The 14,065-nt window shown below is 54.6% G+C and overlaps 6 protein-coding genes across 6 annotated transcripts; 2 read left to right on the forward strand and 4 right to left on the reverse strand.

Moving 5' to 3' along the window:
- Positions 1 to 88: 88 nt before the first annotated feature.
- On the forward strand, positions 89 to 1,827 carry PG998_004466 (glycosyltransferase family 1 protein; the record flags this gene model as incomplete). Its single annotated transcript, XM_066871284.1, has 4 exons — positions 89 to 252; positions 279 to 647; positions 712 to 1,458; positions 1,485 to 1,827. 4 exons carry the CDS (start codon positions 89 to 91, stop codon positions 1,825 to 1,827), a joined length of 1,623 nt encoding a protein of 540 aa, XP_066735034.1.
- Positions 1,828 to 1,893: 66 nt separating this feature from the next.
- On the reverse strand, positions 1,894 to 3,888 carry PG998_004467 (uncharacterized protein; the record flags this gene model as incomplete). Its single annotated transcript, XM_066871285.1, has 1 exon — positions 1,894 to 3,888. One exon carries the CDS (start codon positions 3,886 to 3,888, stop codon positions 1,894 to 1,896), a length of 1,995 nt encoding a protein of 664 aa, XP_066735035.1.
- Positions 3,889 to 4,266: 378 nt separating this feature from the next.
- PG998_004468 (uncharacterized protein) lies at positions 4,267 to 5,346 on the reverse strand (the record flags this gene model as incomplete). The annotated part of the gene is made up of 1 exon (XM_066871286.1): positions 4,267 to 5,346. The coding sequence occupies one exon, from the start codon at positions 5,344 to 5,346 to the stop codon at positions 4,267 to 4,269; it is 1,080 nt and encodes a 359-aa protein (XP_066735036.1).
- A 665-nt stretch (positions 5,347 to 6,011) lies between these two features.
- PG998_004469 (uncharacterized protein) lies at positions 6,012 to 7,295 on the forward strand (the record flags this gene model as incomplete). Its single annotated transcript, XM_066871287.1, has 2 exons — positions 6,012 to 6,803; positions 6,951 to 7,295. 2 exons carry the CDS (start codon positions 6,012 to 6,014, stop codon positions 7,293 to 7,295), a joined length of 1,137 nt encoding a protein of 378 aa, XP_066735037.1.
- A 202-nt stretch (positions 7,296 to 7,497) lies between these two features.
- On the reverse strand, positions 7,498 to 7,938 carry PG998_004470 (uncharacterized protein; the record flags this gene model as incomplete). Its single annotated transcript, XM_066871288.1, has 1 exon — positions 7,498 to 7,938. One exon carries the CDS (start codon positions 7,936 to 7,938, stop codon positions 7,498 to 7,500), a length of 441 nt encoding a protein of 146 aa, XP_066735038.1.
- Positions 7,939 to 10,339: 2,401 nt separating this feature from the next.
- PG998_004471 (uncharacterized protein) lies at positions 10,340 to 12,672 on the reverse strand (the record flags this gene model as incomplete). Its single annotated transcript, XM_066871289.1, has 4 exons — positions 10,340 to 11,806; positions 11,871 to 11,954; positions 12,015 to 12,140; positions 12,211 to 12,672. 4 exons carry the CDS (start codon positions 12,670 to 12,672, stop codon positions 10,340 to 10,342), a joined length of 2,139 nt encoding a protein of 712 aa, XP_066735039.1.
- Between the last annotated feature and the right edge of the window lie 1,393 nt (positions 12,673 to 14,065).

The following is a 14,065-nucleotide window of genomic DNA, read 5'->3' on the forward strand; positions in this document are numbered from 1 at the left end:
TCTTGTCCCATACTCTGTCTAATGCGGAAAGCGGCTCGTATACTACTTTACGTTGAAGACTGAGTATACCCACCCACACAACGAACCAATGGGCACCCCGAAACGCATCCTCCTCCTCACCAACTCCGAATATGGCCAAGCCAGCGTGCACCTGGCCGTCGCCCACACCCTGGCGGAGCTGTACCGGGGCGACGTGGAAGTGCATGTAGCCTCCTTCGGCCCGCTCGCCGAGCTAGTGCGCTCGGCGTCCGAGTACGCAACGAAGCAGAACCCGGGAGCTCTCCCTTCGTGTTCCACCGGATCAAGGGCACCGACATGTCGGCGGCCTGGGGCCGGCCCGAGCTGCGGCTCGAAGAGTACAACGGGCTACGCCCGGGCTTCTTCAACACGCCCAAGTTCCTGCGGCTGCTGCTGCGGCTGACGTCGCCCTGGGACGGCCCCGAGTTCGTCGCCATCTTCGAGGCGGTCCGCGCTCTCCTCCTGCACACAGTGAAGCCCGACGTGGCGGCCGTCGACCCCGCGTTCTCGCCCGCGGTCACGGCGTGTGCGCACGCCCAGGTTAAGTTTTGCATCTTGGCCCCCAACACTATCAAGGACTTCTCCATGCCGTTCCAGCCCTGGGGGCAGGCGTTGTGGAAATACCCCGCGTAAGTGCAGTCACTTTCAATATTCAAGCATGGAGATGATTACTGACGAAGTCGCTATAACCAGCCTGGCATCCGGCTTACCATACCCCTTGCCCTGGTACCTCGTCCCCCTCAACATCTACTTCATGCTCTACATCGTCCTGTACATACTGATCACCCAACCAACCCGGAACCTGACCAAGTACGTGCGCCAGCACACCGACAAGCCCGCCGCGACTCCCCTTACTCTCAACCTCCTGAACCGGTTCCCGCCCCGCGGGGTCAAGTACCTAGTAGCCAACCTCCCAGATCTTGAGTTCCCTCACATAAGGATCCCCCCGCACCTCGTCCCCTGCGGTCCCATGATCCGCCCCGCGCCATCCGTGTCCGAGGTCGATCCCGACCTAGCGTCCTGGCTTGCCCGGGGCCCTACCGTGTACATCAACACGGGCACACTGCACCAGATAACCGAATGGGACGCGCTGGAGATCGCGCGGTCCTTGCGCGCGCTGTTTGACCATGCCAGCGCAGCCCCAGCCGTACCTTACTCGGACGACGAGCCAAAGGAGGGGACAGAAAGAGAGAAGACCCGGCCGGAAGTTCTCGCCAGCGGACAAAGCCTGCAGGTCCTCTGGAAGCTGACGAAGCGCGGTGCCTATGCCGCCGCCGAGAAGGGCAGCCGCATCCACGGCGTCCTGGAGGAAGAGATCGAGGACGGGCGGGTGCGCATCGTGCCCTGGCTGCACCCAGAGCCTTCCGCCATCTTGGCCGAGCCCACGATCGTGTGCTCGGTGCACCACGGCGGCGCCAACTCGTTCTTGGAAGCGGTCAGGTGAGTTCATGCTGGGGACCAATCAGCTACATACCCCATCCTCCTGCTCCCCGCTCGTTCGGATTGCGTTTCACTGACTGCTTTCTCTACATAAACAGCGTCGGCGTCCCTCACATCGTCCTCCCCGTCTGGATCGACTGCTTCGACTTCGCGAACCGGGCCGAGCTGCTGGGCATCGGCCGCTGGGCGAACCGACGGACCTTGCCGCTCAACTCGGCGCGCGAGTTGGGCCCCGCGCTGGTCGACGTGGTCCTTGGTGAACAGAATTCCCAACACATGCGGCGGAGGGCCAAGGAGCTTGCCGCGATCTGCGGGCGCGACGGTGGTGGTAGAGTCGTGGCAGCGAGAACCATCATGGGTGAGATATAATTGGATCATGATACTAGCATACGTTTACCGAAGACTCTTGTTGGGCATTCAATCCATGAGGACTAATTAGTTGATTGCATTCCATACATCTTTTATCTCCTTTATGAGCTGTTGCTCCTCTTTACGGCGTGTACTTGCAATTATGTCCTTCATGAACTTCTCTAGTGCGTCACTGTCTGTGCTCGTTGCCAAAAGATCATTGCGACTGCTGTTGCGACTTGCAGAAACATCTTCCCCGGCGGATAATACCATGCGCACATTCTCCGCAGTCACACGGCTATCTAGCAACACATCCGCCAGCGCCAGGCCGACACGACTTCCATGAAGCCTCTGAAGGCGCTGGATCCCCGACCTCGCGCGCTTGTAAACCTCTTGGCGAAACCGTGCGATGGAGAGAAACTCCTCGATGGACTCGTTTCTGCACGCTTCGGCCCATTTGCGCCGCATCCGCGGAGAGGATAAGCTGCATACCACAGCTGCCGGTGGCTGGCTCACTCGCTGTATGACGAACCGACGCGCGAACGCCGTGTCGGCCACCACGGTCTTGAAGCACTCGGGGCAGACGGTGCAGCCGTCCGCGCAACACCACAGACGCGTGTCGCTCGTACTTCCGCGGGGGCAAGGCGACCTCACGAGGATCTGGCGAACGAAGCGGTCGAACACGCTGAAGTCGCCGACGTCGACGACTTGCGCGAGCTTCTCGACGAAGGACGCGAAGCGCGGTGCTGCCGGGTTCAGATCGCAGAGTCTCACCGCCGAGTCCGAGTTCGTCTCGGCATCCGCGAGGTCGAAGAAGGGCCCCAGCTCGCACGGCGCGATGATGCCGCAGTAGCAGGCGTGGCAGATCTGGAAGCCCCTGCAGCCGCCCTGGAGCGTATACCACGGCCCGCCCCGGATGCCTTCGCGGCTGCAGAACTTGCTGTTGGTGATGGCCTGGATCGCGTTGGTGAAGACGGCGTAGTCGTCCCTGGCCCGGGCGGCTTCCAAGGCTACCATGACAGACCCCACTGCCAACGAGCATCTGAAATTGCCGTTCGCGTTGTGGGCGTTGTCTCCAGCCTGGGTAAAATAGTCACGAAACGTCGTCATGGCCACCTTGTCCAGGAAGCAAGCCTCGCAGATCAAAAAGGGGCCTGTTTCCAGTCGGATAAACCAATCAGTGCTAGAAGTTGGCACCATCTCACCCTTGCAGTCAGGGGCTCGTAGTCGCTGCCTCGCTGCTACGAGGAAGGACGTCCAATCGCCGCACTTGGCATAGCTCTCTAATGAATAATGAATGTTAGGAATGCTCAAGATGCATTTCTTGGATTCAGTATCTTCGGAAAGTTCAGGAGTTGCCTCGAATTTACTTGCAAAAGCGGTGCCCACGACACGGTCTTCGTAGCAGGCCTCGCAGCACTCCAATCTCCCTATCTCCTCATCGACGTAACAGAGCCAACGTCGTTTCTTTTCAGGGGGTTCTAACTCGCTTCCATCATTGGGGCAGTCCGGTATTACATCTCGGCGTTTTGCGTACCCGAGGATGCCCCGAACACTCTGGCATCTCAGGGCTTGGGGCCAAAGGATCGATACTACACGTGGCACCCAGAACCGGCAACGCGACGGGGCACCTGTTGGGGGCGTGAAGCGAACAAATGAGTGCGTGAGAGATGTTCCCTTGATGTGTGTCAAGTAGCATCGAGAGCAGGCGAGGAAATCTGCTTGCGCCAGGAGTTTGTACCAGACAGTAGAGTAATAGAGGGTCTTTTGCTCCGGACACTGGAATAGGATGTCTCTTGGCGGGCCTTTCTCTAGTATTATTGGTATTCTACCTGCTGTTGATGAATCCTCTGTGCGGAAGGGACGTTGTATCTCGATCTCAGGAGATTCGTTACGTTTTCTTCTCTTGTTCACTGGAGTCGGACTCCATGTTCGTCTCCTCGAGGCGGACGCAGAACATGACGAGTCCTTGGTGGAGTGTTCTAAGACCGAAGGGATATGGTATTTATCATGCGGCCCTGCGCTTGATCTTGCTGAGACATAGTCTTCTCCCCGTGTCTTGATGGAGTCGGATCGGGACATGGTTTTCTTATTGGGGATTGGAATAATTGTCGAGTGAAATGCCGAGAGCAGAATCTGTATCTGGACCTAAACACGATTTTTATACTTGCATGTCTGCTGTGACTTCAATTGAACACAAGTAAAGGTATGGTAGACAGGTCTGTGAGCATCGTGAAGTCGCGGGAGGTGTAAAACATGCTGCTCAGTGATACACAGACAAGAGTTGGGCAACTAGATAGTGACTATCACAAAACAGAGTTAGCCATTCTCTAAAGACTTCTTCTTCCCATTGCTAGGTCGAATTGGTTGCCCTTCTACTTACCTCTCGTATATATTGAGTCTCAAAGTGCGTTCCGTTTCTCGCGACATCTTCTTCCTTCCTTCAATGAACTCGTTGCCTTATGTTGTGTCGTCTTCAGCAGAAACCGTCATGCCATTCTGCGCTCGATAGAGAGCAAGCTTTCGCTCCTCTCCCTCAGTCCCTCTCCAAGTTCGGCCATGTAGATGCCGAACGCAGAGCTGTTTGCCATCATCGGGATAGTAAAGCCAGGTAGCCCATCTAGCCCACTGCCCTTCCTTCATCTGGGTGCGCGCGCGCTGGCCAATCTTATCCTCGATGAAGTCGCCCCGCAGCATCGCAAGACGAGACGGGAAGACCCGAGAGAGATAGTGTGCCGTGCTGCAGATGTGTGGCTTATCGTGCCAGAAGAACATGGGTGTCAAGGGCACGTTGATGTTGACGCTAGTCGTTCCCGGCTCCAAAGTGGACGTGGTAACAGGAAAGTCCCGTTTCAACGTTGAGGTCAACTCTCGCAAGGCGCGGTGCTTAATAACGTCGGCGTGAACTGCGTAAGAAAGCGTACGGACGGCAGGCAGACACACGTACTTTACTGGGACTGCCGGGTCGCTCTCGGACGCTTGCATAACATGTAGCATGTTCTCAATGGGGATGTCAGTAACAATGGACCAGTCATGCTGGGCCACAAACACATAGGGTGTTTCGGTAAGACGTAGTGCTTCGCGTACAGCCAAGCCGAAGCCCAGACGCCTGGAGGGCTCTATAAAAGTGACCTGCTTATCGGACGTCTGTCGAGCTTCGAAAAGCACGCTGTTCGTAACTATGCAAGGGGAGCCAAATTCGGCCTCGCCATTTATAACCGAAGTAGGCACTTCATCCTGGCCTGGAAAATACTGCTCTAGCACCAGTTTCTTGACGTTGACCTTGTACAGATCAAAGTTGCTCGCTTGCTCTGCGGTCACTTGGCCCCTTTTGAGGCGCGCTTGCGGGACGATCTGGTCGTAGCTGTCGAAGACGACTATCAGTCGACAAGAGGTCAAGCTGAGACAGTGACGGTGGAAAGATCGGAATATGGCCTCGATGAGCTCAGAAGAGGGTGCAGATGGTGTGACAGATGTAGTGAGAATGACTGTGAGCAGATCGGACACAGATTGTGAAGCAGCCTCGGAGGATTTGGTCATTATGGCAATGCCTCTAACCAGACTCGGCGTGACTTGTTCGTATCATAATAGGACGTTGTTCAATGTCAAAGGTCAAAGCCTCCTTGATTGGGAAGCAGCAGATTTTGGATAGCGCGCAAAGAGAACTGGTCATCTAGAGGTTTGGCGGGTTCACAATGCGAAAATTGTGAGTGATGACTGAAGCTTGCGGGCGGCTTGCTGTCCAGGCGGTGTCAGATGCCAAAATCAGAGGTTTGTCTACCATTTACTGTTCACCGTATCTGGGCATCACCATGCCCATGAAGTTTCAGAAGGGAATGCCCCCTTTATTCTCTCTATAAACGTATCGCCGAGTAGCCATATATCTGAAATGGATGAGGTCTCAATCGTGTCTTGACAGAGTCTCCAATCCAGAAGAGCTGCTGGCTACTTGCATGGTTTAATCCAGCCAGTCCACTGCAGTCCAAGCGTTGTTTGCTCCCGACCCCAGGCGCACGCCGCCAGTGCTTTTTACCAGGGTCCCTGAAAAACATAACGTCACCGCCTAAAGTTGAGCCACCTTCTGCATCTTGCGACAGACATTCACATTGCGACACTCACATTCACCAGTCGCGGACCACTGCTACACACACACACACACACACACACATTGTCTTCTTAACAACACCGTTCTGAATCGCTACACCATGTCGACCCCCGACTCGCGCTTCCAAGCGCAAAACAAGACGACGCAGCAGCGCGTCTCGGATCAGACCGTCGGCCTCGTCAAGCTCTCCGACTTCCGCAAGCGGCGCGCCGAGGTCCTCGAGCAGCAGGAGCGCGAGGTGCGCGAGGCCGCCGTCGCCGCCACCAGCGGCGGCAACAACAGCGGCATCGACCGCTCGCAGACCAACACCCCCGACCCCCATGCGACCAACAGCGACGCCTCCAACGGCAACGAACAGCAGCCGGCCAAGGACCGCCAGAAGAAGAAGCTCCTGGGCAACAAGAAGCGCAAGGTCGGCGGCCGTGCGAAGTCGAAACTGAGCTTTGGCGACGACGACGAAGAGGACGGCGGCGGCGAAGACACGGGCAAAGAAGAGAAGACAGCCACCGATGGCGACAAAACTGCACCGACAACCAAGAAGTCCAAGTTCAAAGCCAACGCGAACGTGTCCATCGTGCCCCGCGCCGTGACGAAATCGGCACTCCAGCGCGAAGCTGCCGAGCGCGACGTGCTGCGCCGCGAGTTCCTGCTCAAGCAAGAAGCCGTCAAGGCCACCGAGATCGCGATCCCCTTTGTCTTCTACGATGGCACGAACCTGCCCGGCGGCGTCGCGCGCGTTAAGAAGGGCGACTTCACCTGGATCTTCCTGGACAAGAGTCGCAAGGTCGGGGCCGAGCTGGGCGTTGGGGAAAAGACCAATGCTCGCCGCGAATGGGCCCGCATCGGCGTCGACGACTTGATGCTTGTCCGGGGAGGTCTAATCATACCACACGTACGTTTGTTTGAACTGTTTCTCTCTTTCATTATGGAAATACCTAGGGTTGGAGACATTATATCTATTCTACCTATCCCGACAAGCCCCCATCGAGCATTTGCTCAAGTGGTGATCTATGATGTACGTCTGCTAACGTTCTCCCAGCACTACGAGTTCCTCTACTTCATAATGAATAAGACTCTAGGTCTCAATAACCAGATTCTGTTTGATTATAGCACCGATCCCCCCGCGTTGAGCGCTCCGACCGATGATGCTCCGGCAGAACCCATTTCCACAGCGGACAAGCGCGCCGCCAAGGTCCTGCCCGATATAGCCACCCTCGAGGGAGCTTCGGACGATCCGACCTTCACCAAGGTGGTGGATCGTCGTTGGTATGAGAGAAATAAGCATATATATCCCGCCAGCACTTGGCAGGACTTTGACCCGGAGCATGACTACCAGAGCCAGATACGCAAGGACCCACGCAGTGGCAACACGTTCTTCTATTGACCTGTTCGTTCGTAGCAAGGCTTATTGCGTCTTCATCGTCCGGGCTTGGCAGATTCTTGGGCCAATGAATGATATCGAATGGTAAATTTTGCTTGGTTTTGTTTCTTTGTTTCCCTGCGTATCAGTCAAGTGTCAGCGCTACTTCTAAATTAGAAAAGAATGCCTAATATGGAGCCACTAACTGTATCTTGTGGTGGTGCTCTCAGCCGACACATGACCATATGGCCAGGGTGACGAAGCCCATTAGCCACCACCCTGGCCAGAACATCATGCAGAACAGGTTGTTGCCGCCGGCGCCGAGGATGAAGGTGTAGAACTCGTACTCGCACTTCTTGCGGAGCCGCCTCGCGGACTTGCAGTTCCAGGCGGCCTGGCTGGCGATGCCGGAGGCGACGGCGGTCTTGAACAGCACGAAGCGGGACGCAAGGAGCGCCTGCCAGGCGACGACCTTGCTGACGAAGAGAAGGTGGGACGCAAGGAAGTAGGTGCGCAGGAGCACCGAAAGCGACACGACGCTCAGGATGCGCTGGAACTGCAGGGCCACCTGCACGGCCGGGCCCAAGCGGGAGATGACCTCGGATCGCTGGTGGCCGCCGCGCACCGAGACGTTGGGCTCCTTGGTGGAGGCGGCGATAATGCCCATCTTGGAAAAGTCCATTGCGTTGAAAACGAAGGTGTGTAAAGTGCGTATATACAAGCGCGAGAGAGCGTACTACTACTGCCTCAGGAAACAAGGAGATTTCCGACAACAACTTAGTAATATATAGATGGACACTGTCCAGGAAGGAGCAACTCGCCAACTCCCCCGCTTCAACGATGGGGGAAACATGAAGCAGATATATATGTGACTTGCTTGCTGATAGATGCCTGCTGCTCCATGGTGGGTAGAGCTTAACCGGCAGTCGAGCAAGTCATGGGTATCCATGGATTAGACGTGATGATGGCCGGGAATGGGGCTGGAATGTCGGCAGACCACAAAAAGGGCCGACCAATCGTCTTGCACGCATTCCCATGCGCCTGGCAACGACGGGCAGCTATGGGTCGCCGCGAAACCCCGCGAACATTCCAAACGGGGCAGCGAGTGAGAGAAAAAGAGGAAAAGCATAAGAAAAACAGCCCCGCGTATGGCGCCGACGCTGATACCACCATGTAGATCACACACATGCATAGACTTGATAGCGGATTCGAGCCTCACTCCATCCATCCATCCATCCATTCATCCACCGTCCTGCATGGAGTGGTTGCGCAATCCACCTGCATAATATATATAACCTACATACATGAGGTATGCATCACGTTCTGCACCACAGGCGTTTACAAGCAGCCGCAAGTCCATCACGCTCTAATGCGCTCTAGGCCCAGAATAAAGCCTATATGGTACAGTGATGTGCCATTGACTGTCTGCCCTCGAGTGTCGCACGTGGGCTGGCTTGCTTCCTCTGTCTCGCCATGGGAATAAGATCGCTCTGCTGCCAGTCCGGCTACCGACTTGCATCGGTGGAAGTCTAGATGGAGCCCACTTCCCTGTAGCGACTGGCCCACAAGATAAGATCCTTTCCTTGCCCATCAAATCATCTCGAGAATCTTCCCGAAGTGAAAGCTCACAGGCCAATGCTGTGCTTGGCAAGCAACTCTCGTGATCTCGCCCTCTCGCAATCTCTTACTGTTGGTAACTGACTTTGGTGTCCAATCCGTTATCACACTTCGCCGAAAAGCCCATAGCTCTAGTATGGCGAATGATTCCGTATTGCGCCCAGCCCATGGCTGGCTAGCCATTACCCCTCGTGTTCCATCTAGATCCCTACGCTCGCCTGTGTCCAAGCACGTATCAGGCATTGGCCAGTTCCCGCCTCGCTGCCAGCCCGGATTAGGCGTGATGCGCGCACGTTGTTGCATGCATGTGCGCAGGCCGCAAGCCCTGCTGGCGTCCCGATGGGCTCTCTCGTCGAAGGTTCCAGGAACGTGTGTCCCTGCCGCGCCCCTGATTGGCTGCGTCTTCGACAGAGCCCCAGCCTAACCGAACCTTGTTACCCAAATGGAAAGAAAATCACCCGCCGCCGTCGTCTCCGACTTTGCCCCCCGTGTCTCGGCCGGTGTGTACATTGCGTGTAAGGTTCGGGTTTCCTGATTCGGTGTTTCCTGCTGCGGCGGCCGTTTTCGGGTGGTTGAGGGGCTTCGGAGGCAAGGAAGATTGGTCGGTCGAGTCAGACGCTGCGGAGTTCCTTGCTTCAGGCTTGGGATCGTTACTGTGTCGTCTGCTAGACTCGTTGATCGTATTCTTGTGCGTCGGTCGATTGGGTTATGTCGGTTCGCTCTCCAGGCTTTGCAAGAAGGGTTGTGTGTTTTGTGAAGTGTTCTCCTCGACCATATTGATAAAGCTTGGCACACGCTCTCCTTTCGGCGATCTTCCGGCAGTTGTAAGAGGGCCTATGTGAACTCCGCTTATGTTAATGCCAATGCAGTAAGGCATCCCGGGAAATGGTTGCCGGCGAAGAGCCAATACCCTCTTTTCGTAGTAAGTTAGCTCATTTGAATACATACTTGTCCCCGGCTCGAAGTCTGCTTGATCAGTCAGATCTGGCCCGTATATGCCCATATATATCATATGAAAGACCACAGATACTCAGATCATATCACCATTACCATTATCATTACCCCCATAAATCCGTACAAATCCCCTTACCAGGGCAGGCACCAACCCAGTCACGGGAGTGTGAGTTAGAAGCACAAAACCTGAGTACTCAGCGCCGTATAAGACCACAAATGCAAGCAAAATAGAACAAATCAGAACAAGATGAGAAAAAAGTAAAACAACCGCAAATAATAGCAAATCTAAAGTGTAACTGGGCGAGACCATTTCTCGCGTAATGATGGGGGCGCAACCGTATCCGTCTATAACAATTCCCGCGTCGATGTAGCCATCTGTCGCGAGCTTCGGCTTCCCCATTCGTTGCCATATCCCATCGTGAGTCGTAAAAGTGTCTAATCACCGTCGCCAAAAGTGTGTATCGGTCGAAACTAAAGTCTGGTTTGTTTCGCAACCATTAGTCAAGTGTCTTGCAAGCAGCCAACGAGCAATTATTGCTGAGGACCTTGATCTTTGTTGGGGGAGGCCAGATGGCCATCGCCCGATAGAGATGCATCGGGCATTCCTGTTCCGAAGCAGGAGCGGCAGTACTACTGCCCTGCGCACCAGCCTGCACTGCAGGGCTGGGGTGATATTCGTTAGGATTGAAAGGTTGGTTGTGGGATGTTGGATAAGAATATGCGTCATTACCGTTGCTTGCCACCTGCCCATGCTGTGGCTGGTGGCGGGTCCAATGGGGGTCGGGCATCGGGGGTGCCGGATAGTCCCTTAGCTCTCGTGCTACCTGAAGCAATCCACCCGAACGCGTCGACCGCTGCGATCGTGGGCGCTGCCCGTATCGGCGTCGCCCGGGGTTCTGGGCTACGGCAGGACCGGGGGCACGAGCAAGCATCCGAGGATCAAGGTTCTGATGCTGGGGAATCTGCTGGGCAGCTATGGCGGCATTATACATTCCTTGGCCCGCGTTGAAGCCGTAATCTGGCATCTGGAGATGGTCTGCCTGGTTGCCGACACTCATATGGTTAACGTCGCCTAAATTCTGGGCAATAGGGGCCTGTAATTCCGGGAACGCAGGCTGCTCTTGATCGAGAAACGATAAATCATAATCCTGTTCGGCGTGATCCATGATATCAGGCTCCTCCTGGTAGGGGTAAGGAACAGCTTGCTCCTGCTGGACGGGATCCATGATAGCTTGCTCCTCCTGGTAGGGATAAGGAACAGCTTGCTCCTGCTGGACGGGATCCATGATAGCTTGCTCCTGCTGGAAAATATAAGGGACAGTATGCTCCTGCTGGGCGTAATCCATGATATTAGGCTCCTCCTGGTAGGGATAAGGGACAGCATTATCCGTCTGAGCGGCATGAGGGACAGCATGCTCCTGCTGGGCGTGATCCATGATATTAGGCTCCTGCTGGACGGGATAAGGGACAGCTTGCTCCTGCTGGGCGGCGTTGGGGACAGCATGCTCCTGCTGGACGGGATAAGGGACAGCTTGCTCCTGCTGGGAGGCGTTGGGGACAGCATGCTCCTGATGGGCGGGATAAGGGATAGCAGGCATTTGTTGAGCCGGTGCGTCTGATCCAGCAGCTTCGGCTCGAGCACGCTTTGAGGGGCGCTTTCTCTGTTTGCCAGCGTCGTTTACGCGTTTGCGCTGGATGCCCATCTCCTTTTGGCACTTTGTGGTGTCACTCTTGCTCTCTCTGATAGGCACATTTTCTAACTCCTCCTGGAGGAGCTTCGATTGCCGCGGCAATGCCATTTTACCCAAGACGATCTGGGTTCCGCCGCTCGACGTGATCTTGTCGGCATGGGCCGTAACATTTCCCTCCTTGGATAGCTGTACTATACCGGCTTTCGTGAGGGCGGTGGTTGTTTGGTTCTGGAAATTTCGACGGCGGTTGCCGGCCGCGTTATTGATCTTGCGCTATAACACATCAAGTCAGTCGTAGACGTTACTAGCAAGTTCAAACCAGGGAAAGGCTTCTTACCCGATATTCTAGTTGGGGATTCCAGGATAGCCGGGCCATATATTCGTCGCTGTCGAGGATGTTCTTGCAGATTTGCTTCGATTTCTGCGCAAATATTAGTGAGAAATCGGACGAAAAGCCTTCCCGTTAAGAGCTTGAACTCACTGTGAGGCACTCAACAACGGCGTTGAATCGCTCCATGAAGCTATCGAACTTCTGATGCTTCACCCTCGATCCCGAGTATGTCGGTCGGAGGCTTGTCTCGCCAGCCTGGGCCTTGTACACGAAGTCCTATAGCGACTCAGTAACCCATCATCGCAGCGATATTCCTTGATCGCGGGAATCCGTGGGGAGCACTTACCACCAGACGCCAGCCAATTAGCTGCAAGTCGACGTCCTGGATGTCACCTGGTGAGAGATTGCTCTCCAGCGTATTGGTTGTATCCCAATAGCCGTAGTAAATCCTCTCGACGAGGGCGTTGTCGTTCGGAGTGCGCGTGTTTCTGAGGCGATCATTCGTGCCTGGTTCGACGGCCTCATTGCCTGACGATACCCACGTTACGTACGCGTCCGAGGCATGATCCATGTTCTGGAACAGCGGCTGGAAGGCCCGTTGGGCCTGCTGTAACGGTCCTGGGATCTCGTCATCGTCGTTATCTTCATTCTGCTCCTCCGGCTGCTGGGAGTGGGCATCCGGGACATCCAAACTGGCAGACTCGAGCTCGCGGGCAAGCTCGGCTTCAAGCTCGTTATCTTCTCCAAAGAGCGAGGCCATGTCTGCCTCCTGCTCTTCCAAACTGCCCAAAGACTGATCGGGGGCCATAATGCTAATAGCTCAGCCAGAAGGAGCAAGTTGTAAGTCGAGTGGTTGGTGTATGTGAGTTCGTTTGGTTCTGCTTAAAAGGTACACTGGGTCAGGCCTAGAATTGGACGAATAATTGTGAATCAGACGAACGAACAAGCGAAAAAAGAGACGAAAGAAGAGACGAAAGAAGAGACGAAAGAAGAGACGAAGGAAGAGACGAAAGAAGAGGCGAAAGAAGAGGCGAAAGAAGAGCGGAAAGAAGAGCGGAAAGAAGAGACGAAAGAAGAGACGAATATGGAAGGTGTGAAGAGTGGTAGATGGATGGGTTAAAGAAGGAAGTTAGTAGTGGGAGGCAAAATAGTTGTTAGCTATTACTTTTGCTGGAGATTGCTGGAGATGCGGTACACTTGAATCGGACGACGATGCTTATCAGACGGAAGAAGAGACGAATATGAGAGGTGTGAAGGGTGGTAGGTGGGAGATGTATAGGGGGGAGTTTTTTATAGTGGTGTGAATACGGTTTACCTACCTGTAGTGTTTTGCTGGGAAATTTCCGTGTGAGTCGGATGAAGAAGAGAGATGGATGGGGGGAGAGATGAAGAAATAAGTTGGTAGGAGTGGGGGGAGAAAGATGGCTTATCTTTTTTTGCTGTGTTTGGGAATTTTCTGTCTGAATTAGACGAAGAATAGAGATGGATAGGGGAGAGATGAAGAAGGAAGCTGGTAGGAGTGGGAGAAGAAAGATCGCTTACCTGGACCGAGTACCTCGTCTATTCTGTCTAAGTAGACGTACCGGTTAGACGAAGGAAGGAAAGGGGGTTGTAGGGAGCATGGAGGGAAAGGAACGGCTCGGGGAGGTGCTGTGCTATAGGGAGTTGATATTTATATGGATAGTGTTGCCCATATCTCGAATCACATCGATGTAGCATATCGTCGCATTGCGTTCAAGCGAACCTAGCAGGTCGAGCCTTACCTCTTGCGTTCAATGACGACAACAACGGATGAAGAGTAGCCCAGAGAGACGTATAGGTTGGTACTTACCTTCTCCGTTCAATGACAAGAACGGAAAAACGGGGCTGGGAAAGGTGTATAGGATGAAATACACCTTCAGCGTTCAATGGCAGCATGGGACGAAGAATGGTGTATGGGAGAGTTGCAGAAGGAATTCAATGCTGTCGAGGGGTATGGGAGGAAGTCGATGACGGCAAATACGATGTTGCTTACCTGGTATGCCTGCTAAGTTTGTTCATTAGCACGAGCCCCGTATCGGACGTGGTAAGGGAAACTGGCGAGTTTGAGAGGTGTACGAGAGAGGTAGATGACGAAGGCAACGATGTGGAAGGGAAATGATGATGGCAAATGCAGTGCTGCTTGCCTGTGGCGTGTTGTTGGCCAGTAGGCTCTGGCTACT

This window comes from Apiospora kogelbergensis (assembly GCF_038363985.1).
Source record: "Apiospora kogelbergensis strain CBS 113332 chromosome Unknown utg000002l_segment0_segment0, whole genome shotgun sequence".
NCBI lineage: Eukaryota > Fungi > Ascomycota > Sordariomycetes > Amphisphaeriales > Apiosporaceae > Apiospora > Apiospora kogelbergensis.